Source organism: Lepisma saccharinum, chromosome 19 (genome assembly GCF_977018435.1).
Source record: "Lepisma saccharinum chromosome 19, izLepSacc3.1, whole genome shotgun sequence".
Taxonomy (NCBI): domain Eukaryota; kingdom Metazoa; phylum Arthropoda; class Insecta; order Zygentoma; family Lepismatidae; genus Lepisma; species Lepisma saccharinum.
Genome location: NC_139247.1, coordinates 3,897,180 through 3,916,889, shown reverse-complemented (window position 1 = coordinate 3,916,889; position 19,710 = coordinate 3,897,180). Strand labels below are relative to the sequence as shown.

The 19,710-nt window shown below is 37.6% G+C and overlaps 1 protein-coding gene across 1 annotated transcript in view; it reads left to right on the top strand.

The window, feature by feature from the left end:
- The window catches only part of LOC146002788 (mini-chromosome maintenance complex-binding protein), a 122,514-nt gene extending 106,128 nt beyond the window's left edge, over positions 1-16,386 (top strand). Inside the window, exons 10-13 of the mRNA XM_083140722.1 lie at positions 7,054-7,187; positions 9,216-9,383; positions 11,375-11,463; positions 14,554-16,386. Coding sequence (XP_082996848.1) covers positions 7,054-7,187; positions 9,216-9,383; positions 11,375-11,463; positions 14,554-14,665 — 503 coding nt within the window. The 3' untranslated portion in view covers positions 14,666-16,386. The remainder of the gene's footprint in view (positions 1-7,053; positions 7,188-9,215; positions 9,384-11,374; positions 11,464-14,553) is intronic.
- The last annotated feature ends 3,324 nt before the right edge of the window (positions 16,387-19,710 follow it).

Genomic DNA, 19,710 nt, shown 5'->3' with positions numbered 1-19,710 from the left:
TAATGATGATAATGTTTGTGAGATTTACATCTACTGTATTTATTCATGAATAATGTGCACTTCTTTCCATCCCCCCCCCCCCCCTATAAACTATGGTGTGTATTATGCACAGAATAATTCGGACAGGCAACATGAAACCATCAGGGTGGCGACAGACCTGGAAAACCGGGAAAAGTCAGGGAATTTGAGGTGTCAAAAAAAGTCAGGGAAATGTCAGGGAATTTTGTCTTCATTGACTTTTTTAATTTTTTTTATTTAAAGATATCGTTATGGAACTCTGCACGGGAACAGAAAATTGTTATAACTCGGGCACTATGGGAGCAATCTACTTCGGATAAGTTTTGTTTTGCAGCTAAAACATAAGCGCATGCAACCGTGTACAATTCAGAACCAAGGAAGGGGGTTTGGGGGGCTCGACCCCCGAATTTCAATAGAAAAAAAAATCTGAAGTTTGCCCCCCTCTTCTCCCACTATTTAGTATTCTTTTCAAAGAATGGACATTTATCAAGAGAATGAAACATGTTTCATGTTCGTGGGTGCCATACAAGTTTAATAATAAGCCAAAATGTGATTTTTTTTAAATGAAAAATATGTAACTTGCATTTTTGGAGGAAAATTGTTATAACTCGGGTACTATGGGAGCAATCTACTTCAGATAAGTTTTGTTTTGCAGCTAAGACATCATAGCATGCAACCGTGTACAATTCAGAACGCCGAACCGAGGAAGGGGGTTTGGGGGGCGCGACCCCCGAATTTCAATAGAAAAAACAAAAATCTCCCGCTATTTTGGTTTTAAGGTGCAAACCTTAGTATTCTCTTCAAAGAATGGACGTTTCCAAAGAGAATGAAACATGTTTCATGTTCTTGGGTGCCATAAGCCAAAACGTGAAACACTGTTTTTTTGACTAAAAATAGATAATTTGCATATTGCTCAGAAAATTGTTATAACTCTGGCACTATGGGAGCAATCTACTTCAGATAAGTTTTGTTTTCCGGCTAAAACATCATAGCATGCAACCGTGTACAATTCAGAACGCCGAACTTAGGAGGGGGAGGGGTTTGGGGGCGCGACCCCCGAATTTTAATTAAAAACTATAAAAATCTGGAGTTTGCCCCCTCTTCTCCCGCTATTTGGGATGAAGGCGCGAAGTTTAGTATTCTTTTCAAAGAATGGACATTTCTCAAGAGAATGAAACATGTTTCATGTTCTTGACTGCTATACAAGTTGAATAATAAGCCAAAATGTGATTATTTTTTACGAAAAATAGGTAATTTGCATTTTTGGAGAAAAATTGTTATAACTCGGGCACTATGGGAGCAATCTACTTCGGATAAGTTTTGTTTTACAGATAAAACATCAGAGCATGCAACTGTGTACAATTCAGATCGCCGAACGGAGGAAGGGGGTTTTGAGGGCACGACCACCGAATTTCAATGAAAAAAACATAAAAATCGGAGGTTTGCCCCCTCTTCTCCCGCTATTTTAGTGAAAAGGCGCAAACCTTAGTATTCTCTTCAAAGAATGGTCGTTTCCAAAGAGACTGAAACATATTTCATGTCCCTGGGTGTCATACAAATTGAATAATGAGCCAAAATGTGAAACTCTGTTCGGAAATGTGGCATGGATATGTTGCTGAGAGGGGGGAGGTTGGTCATCAATATGAATTTCCCAGGCTTGCTCCAGACCTGTGTCAGAGTTTCCACCCAAACATAAGAGTATGAACGTCCAAAAAGCACATTCATTTCGTAATCAGCACCATTATACCATATGGTATCATCAGGCCAGTACGACCTTACTCTGATGATAACATATGGTATCATTGGGGGAGTAAAGGTTAAGCCTCTAAATATTACGTGCAAAATGCATTGAATTATCATTTTTTCTTGACCATATGGGAGTAGTAAGGGGACTTGTCACGTAGTAAAGCATTTTGTTGGGCAAACTGAAGGAACATGGAAACAAATAGGTTCCATTGTTACATACGATTTTTGTTGAATATCGCCACCTGACAAAGTATCTCACTACAACATGCGACAGAAATTGCATGGACTGCAAATATGCTGCTGGAATTTTATTACTCTTCTGGCTCACTTCACCTTATTTACTGTAGCAGTGCTTATGTAGGTCTTCTTTCATCATCCTGACGTATTACTGGTTTTGCACAAGTTAACATTCGTTTACAATGACATTGCACTATTCTTAGATATCAAGAAGAATTCAACCAAACGGGATATATATTGTATACTATCACGAAAAAGTGAAACATAAACTGCATTGGTGATCGTTATAAAAATTGACAAGAGCATGCTCCCAACCTCAAATTTACTGTAACACTAGTATTGCATTGAAATTAACGCCACTCTCTGTCCTGTCTGTTTAAACTCGTGAGAGATGGTCATTAATCTCCCACAGGGTAAGGGTAATATCCAATATTATGAAACAAAATACTAATAATAAATACGTAAATATTTTAATATCATATTTACTCGTTTCATTCAGTCATAAAAGCAAATCACTTTCTTCAAGGATTGACTTTTCTCTACCAGCCCTGCCAAATTTTCACTTTCCATCTACTGATTTATATGAGGGGTGGCCAGAAAGTAATTTCCAATTAGTAGGGACATTGATTTTTCGCAAACGCCAAAACCGTGAAAAATGGTAATTGCTGCGAAGTTATGTTTAGGAATGTGCAGTGATGTCAGGACACATTTTTCGCCCCTTCGAAATATCGAAATAATGCGAATTTGGCATAAAATGCGAATTGTTGGCATTTTAAATGATTTTTTTTAAAAAGAAATGTCCTAAAAAAATTAAAAATTCCATGAAATCCAACATTCTTGTCTTTTCTAGGCCATGTTTATGTACATAGAACATGGAATAATTCTGATAGACACATTAAATCATGTATTTCCCACAATTTTTTCAACTTCTATCAAAACCATTTGCATCACAGAGCAAAGTGGTAGGGTTCTAACAGGAGATCGAGTGCATATCTACCGTCACATGGGAGCCACATCTTCGTATTTGTCACAGAAGATATGTTTTGAATTACCAAGCTAAGTGTGCACCATCGGCATTTGTCAAGCGAGTAATAATGGAGCTCAGTCGTTAGGGCATCTGACTAATATGCGAGAGACCTGGGGTCGATCCCCTGCAGGGGAGAACCGGGATGTTTTCCACATATTCAAACTGCTCCGGCGCCAGCATAATATGAAGCTGGTACCTTGAGGAAACTTTGAGGGATAAAGGTAGCCAGGAGTGTGGTGCTGATCACATCACTAGCCACCTTCAGCCGTGATCAAGAAAGTGTGGGGCCCTAACTCCACACCCGTATACACCTTCATGGAAAAGTGCAGGGGAGCACTTTACTTTTACTTCCTCAAAAATAGGTTCCAACATATCAAACTGTCACGAAAATACGTAGACCATGTGACCTACAATTTAAAATAATAATTTAAAAGCACAATGAAGTATTAAGTTTTTTCTCTCTCTCTCTCTCTCTCTCTATCTCTATCTCTCTCTCTCTCTATCTATCTATCTCTATCTCTCTATCTATCTATCTGGCAGATAAATGTTCTAAAACAAAAACGGGAATTTTGGGAAACATAACACTAACAAGTCAAAAAAAGATAATGCCAATTTTTGGTGCTATAATATATCGGTATCTGTCACGTGAGATTGATTGATTAAAATTTTTTTTGGTGCGTCGCCACTTATGGTCATTATGCACCCTTCAGTATATACGGGGGAAATTCCATTATCTAAAATCCTTACCTTAAAATTTAAAAAAAGTGGTATAGAAAATAACTTTCCCAAAACAACTTTCAACATATCAAACTCTCATGAAGATGTGTAGGCCATGTGAAACAGTAGTTTAAAAACACCGTCAAGGTATAATTTCAGATATTTGCCAGAAAATGTGCTAAAATAAAAATGTGAATTTGGGAAAAATAACACCGTATAGTAAAAACTAAAAAATAAGAAAATACACCAATTTAGAAAAAAACTACAAAATATCAAGGTCCCTACCGATTAGGCATAAATAAAACAAGAATATCAGTAGTAATTTATTGCATTAGTAACAGTGAGTCCTAACTTAATTTTCGGCATAATCACCACCGTTCTTCTGGCATTTGTCGTAGCATGTCACTAAATTTTGTATGCCCATGGTATATGTGTCTGACAAACAAAGACTGGAACTATCTCTACCGCAGTGTAGCTGTCAAATTCTTGCCCTGCCAGAAACCTCTTCAGTTAAACCATGAGATGAAAGTTGGTACATTAAAGGGCAGGGCTGTACAGGGAGTGGTCCAAGATCTCTCACCTGAAGTGATGCAAAGGGCCTGTGTTGTGCTGTATGGGGTTGTGCACATTCGATTGGCCTTCCATGAATTGTCTGCAACATCGTCTGACCATACTATCGTTCACGACGTCCGGTCTGCACACCTCACACAATTGCTGGTGGCTCTGTGCCAAATTCCGAGCATGCAATGTAGGTTACATCTCAGTCTGTGGGAGACTGTATGAGAGCTGCAATCTTTAACCTAGAACTTTCCTAAAACGGCTGCATTACGACTATTACCATTTACAGCTAAATGCCACTTCTTCCTGCCTGCATGTGTGTGTGTCCCTCTCCGACCACTAGTGCTGCATATAGGCACCATTGGAGCTTTTTTCAGGATGCCCCTCGTATATGAACTTTCAGAAGCTTTTATTATTAGTGTTTTAATGTGTGGTTAGCTAAATCAGGTACCTATACAATGCAATTCTATAAATTCCTTGCGTTAAATTTCTAATACCTACATACCCTTTTCGTCAGCATTAATGTTATAACTGCATGTTGTCAATTTCACAGTACTTCACTTGGATATACTGTACTGAAGCAGAAATCCCATTGATAATGTAAGGAAATATGACACTTTATTTTTTTCGATTCAATTGTTTCACTTATATGAAAGAGTTAAGTTGTTTGCTTTACAGAGAAGAGAGAAGTAGCTTTATGCATTGAAAATTGAGTCCACACTCATGGTTCTTGCAAGCAGAGGCTTCCAAACTTCAGTGGAAATATCAACATATAATACCGAGAATGGATAAGGAGACTGATAAATTACAAATTGTATTTCTTAATCATTCACTCTTCACTCTTATCTCATTTAGTCGTAACTTTAAAAATAATCAAGTATTTTATTTTAAACTTACTGCATACAACAAAATTCCGTAATCCTTCCCTAGCTTGTGAATTGTAATAATTTTCCAAATTCACTATTTTGCAGTTTGAATTCAAATCATAGAGAATAGAGAAATTAAGTCAATTTCATAGAAGATAATATTGGTACTTGACAAATCCATACCTGGATCTGTATGAGTTTATTATTTCCATTTGCAAAAACATCGCTTTAGTTTAGTTTGTAATTGTCAGGGAAAAATGTAAATTTTGTCCTGGAAAACCTGGAAAAGTCAGGGAATTTCATTTTTGCTTGTTTGTAGCCACCCTGAACCATGCATGTTTCCACTATATCACGGCATATAACACAAAAAGAGCACTATAAATGTGAAATGACCATTTCCCTTGATTTTCACTTTGTATTGGAGTCAAGCATCGAGAGATGCTAACCACATTAAATACAGTATTTTTTCCAGTAATTTTTGTCAGTCATTCATGTACGAGGGTCACTATTTATATTTTGAGCCTAACAATGAAAAAACAGGAATTTGGCATTGAAAACTGCTTTATTGTTTTTCGAAGTATTCTCCTTTATGGTCAATACACTTTTCCATTCGTTCGAACCATTTGTCAAAGCAGTTTTTCCAATCTTCTTGAGACACCTCCATAATATGGTTTTTGAACGCATCAACGGCATCTTCCGCCGACGAAAATCGTTGTCCACGCAATTTATTCTTGACGTTCGGGAACAAGAAGAAGTCATTGGGTGCCAAATCAGGACTGTACGGCAGATGACCCATCAATTCGATTTTTTGACTGTTCATAAAGTCGGTTGTTAGACGAGATGTGTGACAGCTGGCATTGTCTTGATGAAGAATGATCCGACGGCATTTGTTTGTTTTCCGTATTTGACCGAAGACCTCTGGCAAACAAATTGTTGTGTACCATTCAGAGTTGAACGTTCTACGTTCCTCTAAAGGCACAGTTGCCACATGACCAGTTTTCCCGAAAAAACAGGCGACCATTTATTTCGATGTGCTTCGAGCGCGAACAACTTTTGTTGGATTGGGTTCATCTTGAAACACCCATACAGTCGACTGCTGTTTACGTTCCGGCTCATGTGCATATATCCATGATTCATCACCTGTTACAATCTTATATACGTCTTTTGAAGCACCACGATTGTATTTATTGAGCATTTGTTTGCACCAATTGACGCGAGCGTCTTTTTGAGTTTTTGTCAAATTGTGTGGGATCCAACGAGAACATACCTTTCTCACAGCTAAATGATCATGTAATATTTTATGTATGCTGGTGGAACTAATGCCTATGGTTGCCTCAATCTCACAGTATGTCACATGACGATCTTGCAGTATTAGGTTTTGCAGAGCATCAATGTTTTCTTGAACAACAACTGATTTTGGACGACCTTCACGAATCTCGTCGGTGAGCGAATGGCGGCCACGATTAAATTTGTTATACCAGCGTTTCACAGTGGCAAAGGATGGGGCTTCATCGCCAAATGTGGAAGTAAGTTGATCGATGCACTCTTGTCTTGATAATCCACGTCGAAAATCGTAAAAAATCATCGCACGAAAATGTTCACGAGTTAAGTCCATTTTATTGTTGTCGCGCAATCTCCAAGGCAACATAAACAACACGAATGAAGCTATTGACAAAACATTTCAAGTACGTTATGGTCAATAATGCCAGACGATTCCGTGCAAACGTCAAATCGCGCCTAACTTCAATCAGTGTTGCCAAGGCTCAAAATATAAATAGTGGCCCTTGTATGAAGGAAGTGAGGAAATTGATAAAATAAAATACATAAAACTTGTGATTAATTTTTAAAAATATGACATTTTGTTAACTCTTTCTATTGTTTCAGGTTTACATAATATTGCTGCTCTGAAGATGCTTATCCAACAGCAGAAGGTTGCGTATGACTTCAAATACTACCCAATGGAGTATGTTTCAAATGTTCCCGTGCTTGTTCTTTCTGAGGGAAAGTCTCTTTTACCCGTAAGTTATCGTGCTTACTTTACTTTTTGTAGAGATGGGACAGATTAATTGATACTCTGTTGGTATTGGCCAATGTAGGCAGATATATTACAGACATTTTTATTAACTCGGTAGTCTATAATGTAATTAAAAAATCAGCCATTTTGTTACCTTTATGGATAATAATGTGTCATGCTTATGCCTAGTTTTCTAAAGTAAAGGTTTAAATAAACAGTTCCTTTTTCAAAGTGCCAATCTCTGTGGTGGAGTGGTTAACACAGCATGCTACGATGCCAGTAGCCCTGGGTTCTTATTCCGCCCTCAGCATGGGTGTTCTTTGTTGAGTTGAATTGAGTTGGTGTTTTAAGTCCACTTTATGCACAGTAAGGCTAATCGGGACTGAACCTACAGTTTAAAGTGGGATCCGAACCTCTGTGCCTCCACCAGGTATCGAACCCGGAGCCCCTTGATTACAAGGCTTGGACGCTACCACTGGGGTTCTTTGTGTGAGTGTCCCTTCATAAATTTCATAATATCACTCATCCTCGTCTACAAAATGCCGGCCCCCATGGCATAGTGGTTAGCACATCACGCTACAACACCAGGTGTCCCGGGTTCGAATCCCGGCCTGGGCATGGCTGTTTGTGAGTGTCCATTCATCAATTATATCATGTCATCACTCATCCCCATCTTCGCAAATTAGCCAAAAGTGGCACAAAAAGCAAAGTAAAAATCAATCTTTTTCAAAGCAAAACCCAGTGCAGTCTGCTGGATACAGTCACATTAATAAATGAGATTAATGAGTTAATCAAAACCACAGAGTTCTTTGCAGATGATTTGTGAGGAAAAAAAAGTTTCACAAACATTGCATACAGCTATTTCTGTTGTTATATTAGTCAATTTGGATAAATGATGCAATGAAAGTCCAACTCCCAACAAGGAAGTATCTTTAATTAGCATATATGCAGAACTAAACGACAGAAATTACATACTACGCCTATCACCTGCATATGCTATATAGGAAGAGACAAGATTCAGATAATATTGATAGATACAAAAACTATCTGGTCACTAACAGCGTTTCATCTCTTGACAATTTGACTTTTATGTGTTGTTGCTATATACAACACTTTCAACAGCAATTTCTTTCTGTGACTGACTATACCAGGAAGAACGACATTCTATGATCTTAGAAAAGGTTCCTCACTTGTTAGCACAATCTTGCTACTGAAGATTCTGTGTTTGAGCCTGTGCTTAGGCATGGATGTTGCTTTGCGAGTGTCCCATCCAACAATTTCATCTAATCGTTCATCCTTTTTGTTGTGATTAGCAGAAAGGCAGAAAAGTGATCCATAGTCTCACATATACTGTATATGGTGAATGATGAAGATTTCTGTACAATAGGCACATTTCAGGATGAAAGTGGTATATGAAATGACATTGCAGTGTGAAAATTGTAAATATAGTACCAAATTTTATTTGAAAATTATGCTTATTGTGCAAAATAAACATTTCCTTGCCAATAGCACATTTACATAGTTATGAGAGAATTAAACTTCATTCCTGTGTAGAGGAGTCCATTTTTGCTTCTCAAATATTTACAGCAGAATTAATGAATTTTCCATGAATTGCATAACTTGCAGGATAGATCAGGCTTCGGAAAGTGTTGTATCGGCAAATAAACTCTGAATTTTGTGTTTAGGAGTTTATTTCACATTTTGCAGTTCATTTCACTTGAATTGGTGACCAAAGATGGTAGGAAAATGCACCTCACACTTTTCAGAAACTTGAAAAATGAATATTGCAGCATATTATTTCACATTTTGTGTTTCCATTAAAAACAAAATATGCATGCCTCTACAAATAACTCTTGATGGGTCACAACTCATTCAGTACTCTGAGTTTTTTTGTTTGTAAAAAACTTTTTAAAAAATAAAAATAGTTCCTGGGGACTTTCAAATCACTCAGTACTTGGTTGGTGTATAAAATTTGTGTCCATATTGTTATTGTATTTTCTAGTTATTCCATACACTTGTTCATTTTTTGTAGAGTGATGTTTTGGTTCCCCTTCGAGCAGATGCAACAAGCATACAGAGCATCAGTGATATCTACAAAGCCATAAAGTTCTTCCTTACTGAATCCATGCTTAATCGATTGAGGACGTACTTGACTGTGATGACATTGGCTGAGTATGAGCTGCCAGAAGAACTGCAGAAAGTAAGTAATTAGAACACACAAACACAATGCACAGACACATATCGAGTTGAATCTCAATTTTACGTTTTTAAAGGGGCCATGCTGAAAAGATTTAAAATGTTGGAAAATGTAAAACCGAGGAAAATTTTATAACATTTTTTTAGGTGGGGTTATGAAGATTGAATGTATAATGTAAAATGTAGAATCTGGGAATATCAAGTCACGGTTCTACTGTATTTTTGGTGAATAAAAGATCAAAATTTCGGTACAAAAACTGGGCACATTTTGGGATCAGTAGTGGTGTATTAAATGGCATTCATGTGTTAAAATGGTGAATAACCCTAAATTTGATTAAAACTACACGTATGACTCAAAATAGGCATTTCCCTTCTAATAGCACATTTACATAGTTATCAGAGTATTAAGTTAATTTCTCTGTAAATTTTTAGTTCTATATTTACAGCAGAATCAATCCATTTTCCTTGAATTGCATAACTCTCAGTATATTTCAGATTTCGGAAAGTGTGATTTCACTAAATAAACTCTAAATTTCATTTTTAAGAGTTCATTTCACATCATTTCGGTGTTTTCACATTTCATATTTCCATCAAAAACAAAATATGCATGCCTCTACCTATAATGAAGGCCACGAACAGTTCCTCCAATTTCCTTGTTCCTTTCTTTCCATCTTCACTCTTGTGGTTAACGTAATGGTTCAAATATAGTAAGGTAAATTTCCCCATGCACATTGCACCTTGCTTTGAAGGCACATACGGGGATGTGGAGGTACTCTGATAAATATGTAATTGTGCTTTTAGAAGGGAAATGTTTATCTTGTGTAATAAGTGTAGTTTAAAAATCAAATTTAGCTTATTATTTACCATTTTTACACAAATGCCATTTTGTATACTGCTTTTGATCCCGAAATGTGCCCAGTTTTTGCACCAAAATCTGTTTCACCCCTAACACAGAGTGGGTCATAAGTCAGTTGTCACTAGCAATCGTTACACTTTGTTTTGCGTAACGTAGTGGAAGTTAGTTGTGAACTTGACTTGTGCGTATTACCCATAAGTCAGTCGACACTAGCAGTTATTGGAGTCTCGTGTGAGGTTCTGTGTGACATTGATTGTTTGTTGTGTGGTGTTTGTTGTTATTGCACCAAATGCATTTTTGACAACTGACTTATGACCCACCTGGTATAAATTAACTTGATCATGTTGTCTGTGGGTGAGAGAACAATCAATGTAAAGTAATTTCTCAATATCTCGGAAACTAGTAAAATGTGAAGATTTTCTAAATTTAAAAGTCTTGCAAATTGAAGTTGAAGGTGACATGTTTTTACCGTGCATGTGCATATTAAAGGATTAATTTCATTACATCTTGAACCAGGAAATTATCATAAATTGTTCAGTCCATCTCAAGTATTGTATTTCATGTACATGTATTGTACATGTATTTCATGGGATATACTTCATACCTTTGGAAGTTCAGTGATCTCTACTCTAAACTACTCATACCAGCAGCTTCATTTTCCTGTTCGCAACTCTCTTCAAGTTGCAAGAAATCAGCGAAAACAATAATGCTATCAGCGAAAACAATAATGCTATCACAGTCACTGGATTTCTTAAATTCAAGACTTATTTTATGCGCACATGTTATCATATCATCATCGTAGTCAAAATCCTGGGTTTGAATCCCAGCCTGGGCATTGGTCTTCTTTGTGAGTGTGTCTTCATCAATTTCATCATATCATCATCTTTGGAAATAGCCAAAAGTAGCAAAAAAGTGAAGCAAAATAAACCAAATCAATTAATCATTGTCATTATCATCATCATGAAACACCACAAATATCACCACACACTTCTGTAGTACTTTATTAAAATTCTTAATGACTGTATAAATACTGAATTTAAATAGACTCCCCATGTCAAATGTTTTGAAGTTTTATCATTATTATTATTGGCCATTTGAAGCAATTACCTGTACCATGTGAACCTTCTTTTTGTTTCCAGATTATTCAAGAGGATTTCGTAGAGATGAGGAAGATTGATAGCAAGAACATTGATGGAGAATATCTTCATTCGTTGCTGGTTTTGGCAAGGTAAGAATTCTGTGGCGTATCTGCTTAAATTGTTGTATAATACTTTTAAGTTTTGCATCATTAAAGATAATTCCGTTGCAGGTTTAGGAATAGCTTTCACCATTTTGATTTTATAAGGTACATTATCTAGATTACCTCAACATAAATGTTTAAAATTTCCTTATTTGCATGATACAGGGTGATAATAAGTGATCTTGTCTGATTTCAGGAGAAGGCATTTAATAACTACACAGTCTAAACTGAACACGCTGAAATACGAGGTCTGACAATTAAGTTTACTAACTTATTCTACAAAATATTCTACATACCTTATTGCTAGAGGCATGCAAATTTCGTTTTTGACGAAAACCCGAAATATGAAATAACATGCTGTAATGTTCATTTGTCATGTTTCTGAAAGGTCTGAGGTGCATTTTTCTACCCTGTTTTGTCACGAAATAATGCGAAATGAACTGCAAAATGCGAAATTGACTCTTAAACACGAAATTTACCGTTTATATACCGACGCGACACTTTGTGAAGTCTGAAGTATCCTGTGAGTTATGCAATTCACGGAAAATTGATTAATTCTGCTGTAAATATTTGAGAAGCAAAATGGACCCCTTTACACAGGAATAAACTTAATACTCTGGTAACTACATAAATGTGCTATTAGAAGGGATAGAAGGGATAAGTTTATTTTGTGTAATAAGTGCAGTTTTTAAATCAAATTTAGGATTATATTCACAATTTTAAAACCAAAATGTCATTTTATATACCACTTTTGATGTGATTATTCACTGCTATAACACCAAAATTTTATTTTATTTACCGCTTTTGAAGCCGAAATCGACTCTGTTTTTGTACCGAAATTTTGCTTTTTTATTTACCAAAAATATGTGCCTCTACTTATTGCTGAATAGTGGTGTGGTCACCAATGTCAACCCTTGTCCTTCAGAGCAGCCTTCATATTAGACTTAATGTCCTCAATGTCATCAAAATGTCTTAGTTTCAAAACTTGTTTACACAGTGTTCTGTGCAGAAATTTAAGCAAACCTTTTTAATGCCTAACCCCTTAACCTTTTGGAGCCCAAGGCCATTTGTGCAGGTAACCTTGATGCCCGAGCCAATTTTGAGCAAATTGCAAAGTTTCAATTATTGAGTGTAGATTGGAGGCTAATTGCCCTAGAGAGATGAATGATATACCGTTGTACGCGGAATGAACCAGAAATTATGAACCAGACTATATAAAATTTATGCAAATTCGACGTATATGTGGCAGGGGGAGGGGAGAACCCCCAAAATTCCAAAATTTCGGAAAGAAATGAGAATTTCCTCCCTCACCCCAAGAAAAATGTACATGACACTGTCAACATGCACATGGAAATTATCGCTGGCATGTAAGGAACACAAACATATTTGCATTATTATCGTATGACCAATGTAACGCGAGTTGTACCCCCAAAAGGAATGGTCAGCACGCCACTGATTCAAGCTTCAAAATGCAGTATTACCTTGAAATGACTGTAGCTCAGAGGCTAATTGCCCTAGAGAGATGAATGATATACCGTTGTACGCGGAATGAATTATTACAGATTGAGACGATATAAAATTTATGCACATTCGGCGTATATATGGAGGGGGAGGGGAGAATCTGCCAAAAAATAATTTTTTAAAAAAATTGAAAATGGTGGGCTGTTTTTAGCAGAATTCAGTTTCATCACTCCCTTTTTTCTTCATTTTCCATCCAGATTCACTTTCACTGCTTTAAGAGGTCAACACCAAGTGCAATTTAGCTCCCAATATCGTGGTGGGCTAACGTCATTGTCTTGTAATGAAGGGGTCCTGGGTTCAATACCCTGTGGAGGCACATTGCTCAGTTGATTGGGTCCCACGTTAAATCATAGGTTCAGTGCATAAAGCGGACTTAAAACAAGTGCAACTTAAAGTTCTCAAGCTTTGTTTCAGAGCCATATTTCAGTCTTCTTTTATTCCCAAACTGTATCATACAACAACAGACAGCTTTCCTTACGTCTAGCTTATAATGTTCTGTTTTCTTCTTCCTCTTCTGCTACTGTTTTTGATTTTACTACAGCTAGCATAATCTCACCTAATTTAATTCTTATGTTTTCAAAGTCTGGGCATATATATATACGTCACCCATAGTCGAATCTTGTCAAAGCAAACACAAAGCATCTCACTGCAACAGCACACTGTACGTCAACTGTGTATGCCATATTATAAGATAATATATACAGCTCCACACTGGAAGACCCTATACACCATCAAAGGCAACATGCTGTTATGGTAGGACTGACAGAGACAACACCACACAGGTGAAGCAGCAGGAGTAAAACTTGAGAAAAACCAGGGCTTGCCTAGTAGCTCAGTTGATAGAGCAATGGCACAGTATACCATACACCCAGGCTTGAGTCCTAGTCGAGCCTGTATTTTTCACTGAAATGTGTACATAAATGAAAAGTCTTTTTAAAGTCTAAAACATGATTTAAAACAATTTAAAATGGCAGTAGAATTGCCTTACCATTTCCTGCAATTACTGATAGAAGAAAGAAAAAAGTATATGTTGTTAATTTGCCTTGGTTATTTTTATGATGCTCATAACATGTAGTAAGAAATGGCATCTATTTTGTGAGACAGTATTACTGAAACACTGATATACTAATACACTCGCATTCATTTGTATTAATTAAGTACATCATCCTACACTGTGGCCTTGCGGTCTAAGGCATCATGCTTTGGGCTCCGGCTGCGGGACTTGCACAGGTTCGAGTCTCCTGGGGGAAGTGTAACAACTTTTCCTGAGATTTTGGCCTGTGCATGGGACCGGTGGGCACCCACCATCGTGAGGAAATTGGAGAGCTACGAATGAGTAGCGTAACCCATGGAAACCTACAACAATGACTGAGGGTTTGTCATGCTGACCACACATCACCCTGTAACTGGTTGGATCATCTCCCACCTTGACAGGGTGGAGTGAGGTCGGCAGTCTGTAGCTAGGCTCAGCCCCTCAATGGGTTGTTGCGCCATGTGTTAATTAGGTACATCTCATCTTTGTAATACATATATTTCTGAGAAAAGTGTTTCTTGTAGGTTGCTCTCCCTGAGCCATGGCCATCGAGTGCTAACGAGGGAGATGTGGTCCCGTGCTGTGGAGATGGAGCAGGAGAGAAGGAGCAGAGTGGCTGAACGACCAGGCAGATAACTCTTCGTCTCTTAGGAGTGTTCTCTTGGGTAATCATCAAAAAACTAGTTCTTGTTCTGCATGCGGACTTAAAAAAAATAATATGAATGCCAGTGTTGTGAATACTTTTAATTGTGCCATGCTGGAAAATTTTTGTAGGTCCGAAACCTTGATGCATTCAACATGTGTGCTTCTCTCTGTATCAGTTAAATTGCTTCAGAGAAATCATTTTGTGTAAGAAGTTGTATCATCAGAAGCAAATGTTTCCACACAGACCATTCCACAAAGGTATATTAAGCTATCCGGTGCTACCTCAACCAATTTTTTGTTTAAATTTCTGCATAATACATCTCCTGTGTATTACCATATCTGCAAAATTGCAATTATGTACCTCAAAGTTGATGCAGTATGGAGAATATTTTGGAAAGACGTGCCTCTAGTAAAGTTACTGAAATGTTTATGTGGACATATGTATTGAAAGACATTCGTAGGGTATATTTGGATTGTTGTACAAGATTCCCGTAAGAAATACAGGGTGATCAAAAAGAGATGCAACTTTATGGGGAAACGATTGATTGTAAAATATTTACAATAGTGCTGGATGTGGTTGCCATTGTGAGATTCACACAAGTGAATTATGTTTCTAAAGACTCTTAATGTTTGCTGTGAAATTGCAACAACACAGTTTTGAATATTTGCTTGCAATTCTTGAATAGTGTGGGGATGTGTTATGTAGGAAGCATCCTTGAGGTAACCCCACACGAGAACGTCGGGTGGTGATAAATCTGGAGACCGAGCTGGCCACATGCAGCTCATGCCGAGGCATCTCATGCAGCTGATGAGGGTTTTCTGTGGACCAAATTTGAGAAATTTTGGCATTCACGTACCCATCAAGGTGAAACCACTTTTTTGTGAGACCAATACCAATCATCCAGTTCTTCCCCATCTGGTGTTACAGATGTCATAAACCACTGTGTTTGTCTCCCAGGAGTAACTGCTGAGCAGTACGGTCTTTGTATGGACACATTTTTAAACATTTGCGCAATGCTGTGTGTGCACTGCCATGAGAGAGCCCGGACTGCATTGAAAGGCATGTCAGACTTATTGGGACTCGCAACACATGCAGCTTGGTCATGAATCAACTTTTCCTCTGTTTTCAACGTTACTCACCACCTAAGAAGCAAAAATAAACTTAGAATAATAATCAACTACATTTCCCCATAAGATTGCATCTCTTTTTGATCACCCTCTAGCAGAAAAAAATATAATTATGTACCTTCAGAAGTACTACTGTAACTTTTAAATATATTTCCATTCCTAGTTTTGACTGACCTCCATGGCAGAGTGGTTATCACAGCCCACTATGATGCCTGGAATCCAAGGTTGGAATCCTGGTGTAATCATGGGTGTCCCTTCATCAGTTTCATCATATCATCACTCAGTATCATCGTGACAATTAGCCAGAAGTGACAGAAATGTGACACCAAATAGCGAAAATGAAATCAAACCATTTCTAGTTCCATCAAAGACAAGTCTGAAACTGGTTATCTCCAGTTTTTCCCAAATGAGATCAGGAATGAGCACAAATTTTACAATTCATGTCACGAATATTAAAATTATGTATTATTAAGGGCATTCGGAAATTAATTGGACAAGCATTATATAATCCACATTGGTTATATTTTACCTGCAATACAAAGATGTACATTACCAGTAATCTCCCCCTGACTGAATGCACCGCTCCCATTTATCATGAAGTTTGCTGATGGCTGGAGAGAACCACTCTCTTGGAGTAGAGTTGCACCACTCACGGGCAGCGGTCTGGAGTTCTTCATTAGGTTGAAAGTGTCGACTTTGCAGTGCATTCTTCATTTTGTCGAACAGTGCATAATCCGAGGGGGCTAAATCTGGTGAATATGCAGGATGTTGCCAGTGCCTCCTGTGTTTGGCAGCTCATATGCGGCTTTGCATTGTCATGCTGAAGAATCACTCCGAGAGCCCATTTTCCTTGCCGCCTCTGCTGAATTCTGCTTCGCAGCTTTCGTAGAGTTTCACAGTAGCTGTTGCTGTTTAGTTTAAGTAGTGGGAAGCCAGTCCACCAGCAAAATTCCATCTTCATCCCAGAAAACTGTACCCATTTGCTTCTTGGGAGTGAGAGTCGGTCGAGGTTTTTTGGAGCGTGGACTTCCAGTGTGTTTCCATTCCATGGATTGCCTTTTTCTTCTCTGGAGTTTTGAAGAGGAACCAAGATTCGTCACCAGTCTTTCAAAAAAATCTTCTCTGTCTTGGTTGTAACGGCGCAACAAATCTCTGCACATATCCACCACTCGCTGTTGTTTCTGCTGATCTGTCAGATCGCGAGGCACCCACTGAGCACAAATTTTCCTCATTTGCAGATCCTCGTGAATGATTGCATGCAGAGTTGCTCACCCAAAACCAGTTTCATGTTGCAGTTGTTCAATTGTTACATGTCGATCTCCCATAATTAAGTTGGAAACACTTTGGATTGCTGCTGGGGTACGCGTTGACCTTAGGGGACCACTGCTGATGCCTTTGTCCACACTTTTGTTTCCCCTTTTGAAATTTTGAACCCACTTAAACACTGTACTCCGTGAAGGCGCTGACCCACCACAAACGGCCACAAGTCGGCGATAAATTTCGGCTGCCGAGACCCTCTTTAAACAGGAACCAAGTAGTTCACCTCTGAACACGAGAATCACCTTCCATTTCGTAACTTGTCCTCGTATTCACTCACACCCGTTCACGTTATGAGTCAGCAATTCTCTGGTAGTGGCGCTAGCAGACCCATCTTGTGGTAGAATGTAGAACTAAGCAAAACAAGGTTTGCTTGACAGATGTTATTTGCAACAATGCAGTGTTGCCAGTCCAATTCATTTCCGAACGACCCAAGTCAGTGACAAGTAATTGAGTTGGATGTTCAGATTTTTGAACTGACATTTGATCATTCAAACAAGTTGATATTTCACACTTTGAGTTGTTAACATTGTAATATTTTTTCATTCAAATTTTTGGGCCTTTGTCCTTATTTAGAGATGGAGAAAGGATTTCAGTAAGGTTAAAGTGTGGTTAAACATTTCCATTTTTGAGTAGGCCCAGCATATACAGGGCTGGGCACGAAAAACCTCATCTTGTCAAATATTCTCAAACTATCAATTTCTTCTACTTCATTAATTTCATTCCACTTCTCTCCCAATCTGGCCACATCACGTCACCCCTGCACCTCTTCTTGTTTTAAAAGCACATTAACTTAGGAGAAAGTTTGGTTTCAGACCAAGTTAGATAAGGCAGGCTGGTTTTTTATGCCCAACCCTGTTTATTACCAAGCAACTTGTCCATTAATAATATATTGATTCTCTTTGTTTTATGTGGCCTCCCCGATGCCGTAGTGGTAACATCGTCACCTTGAAATCAAGGGGTCCCGGGTTCGATACCTGGTGGAGACACATAGTGGTTTGGATCCCACTTTAAACTGTAGGTCCAGTCCCAATTAGCCTTACTGTGCATAAAGTGGACTTAAATCGCCAACTAAATCAATCAATCTTTGTTTTATGCAATGAGAGCTTCAAGAATTGTTACAAAATGCCATACAAGCTGATGACAATCTCTTCACCAGAATATGTAAAAATCCATTCCTTAATATCACGTAGGATGTAAGACAAATTCGTGAATATAGTAGGGATGGGACCGATTAATCGGTACTCTATCGGTATCGGCCGATATAGGCATATCGGTGTATCGGTAAAATTACTGATTATTTTACTGATCCGATATATCGATAAATATCTTATAATTTAGTGCAAAATTCTGCAATTTTGTAATTTTTCTGGATAATCTCGATGCCCTACTTTCTAAAAAAGTAATTGTCTAAATATTCAACTTCTTTTTGCACTGCATTTACGTTGGAACACACATTTATTAAGGAGATCAATGGACATTTCAGGTTCTTCACGGACCACTTCTAATTTTATATCTGTACTTTATCAGTATCGGCCAAAATTTCATATCGGCCCATCCCTAGAATATAGTCATGCACTATTTGCCAAGTAATACTTGTGCATTTCACTGTACATTCTGTGAGACAATAGAGTGGAACCTCGATTTTATAGGACCAAGCTGAAAAAAACTTAAAATGCGGCTAAATGTAAAATCGAGGAAATGTTTTAACATTTTGCTATGTTGGGATCATCAATATTGAATGTATAATGTGGGAAATTGTAAAATCCAGCAATGAAAAATTGGGGTTCTACTGTAATTTCTGTAGAAAATATATGTAAATGAATTAAGGAGATAATACTACTTTGTAAATAATTTTAAATTTTCCTGAAATGTAATAGTTCTGCAGGGTGTCTACCAGTCAAAAATGTCAAGGAAAAGTCAAATCAAGAGGTAGGTCAAGAAAATCAAGAAATTATACTTGTGGTCAAGAATTTTTGCTATATTTTTACAATATAGTGAATTAACATTGTTGTATAGCTGTAGTGTAATGTGATAAAATTGAATATTTGGAAATCTAAAATTATATTGAGTTGTGGTTAAAATTTGTTCACTTTGTTTCTTAAGAATTACATACTTGAAAGCGTGAAGTTTTGGGGCGATTAAATAAATGTCAAGAAAAGGAGGAAAAAAAGGAAAGGTAGGTCATGAAAAAGTCAAGAATTTTGGATTTGTCAATTCGGTAGACACCCTGTTCTGGCAACATTGTCATTTGAAATAGTAAGAGATTTTGATTTGATTTGCTTTATTTTACTTCGCCTTTTCTGCCACTTTTGGCTAATCGCGAAAATGGTAATGAATGATAATATGATGAAACTGATGAATGGACACTCGCAAACATCCATGTCCAGGCTGGGATTCGAATCCGGGACCCCTGGCGTCGTAGTGCGATGTGCTAACCACTCTGCCACAGGGGCTGGTTGTTTTATCACATTAATTGTACACAAGTTACTGCATTTCATTTTGTTAAATTCCTGTTTCCACTGTTTATATATTGTGTTAATTTATTTATGCATGTGAAAAAATATGTCCGCAAAATGCTATTCAATACA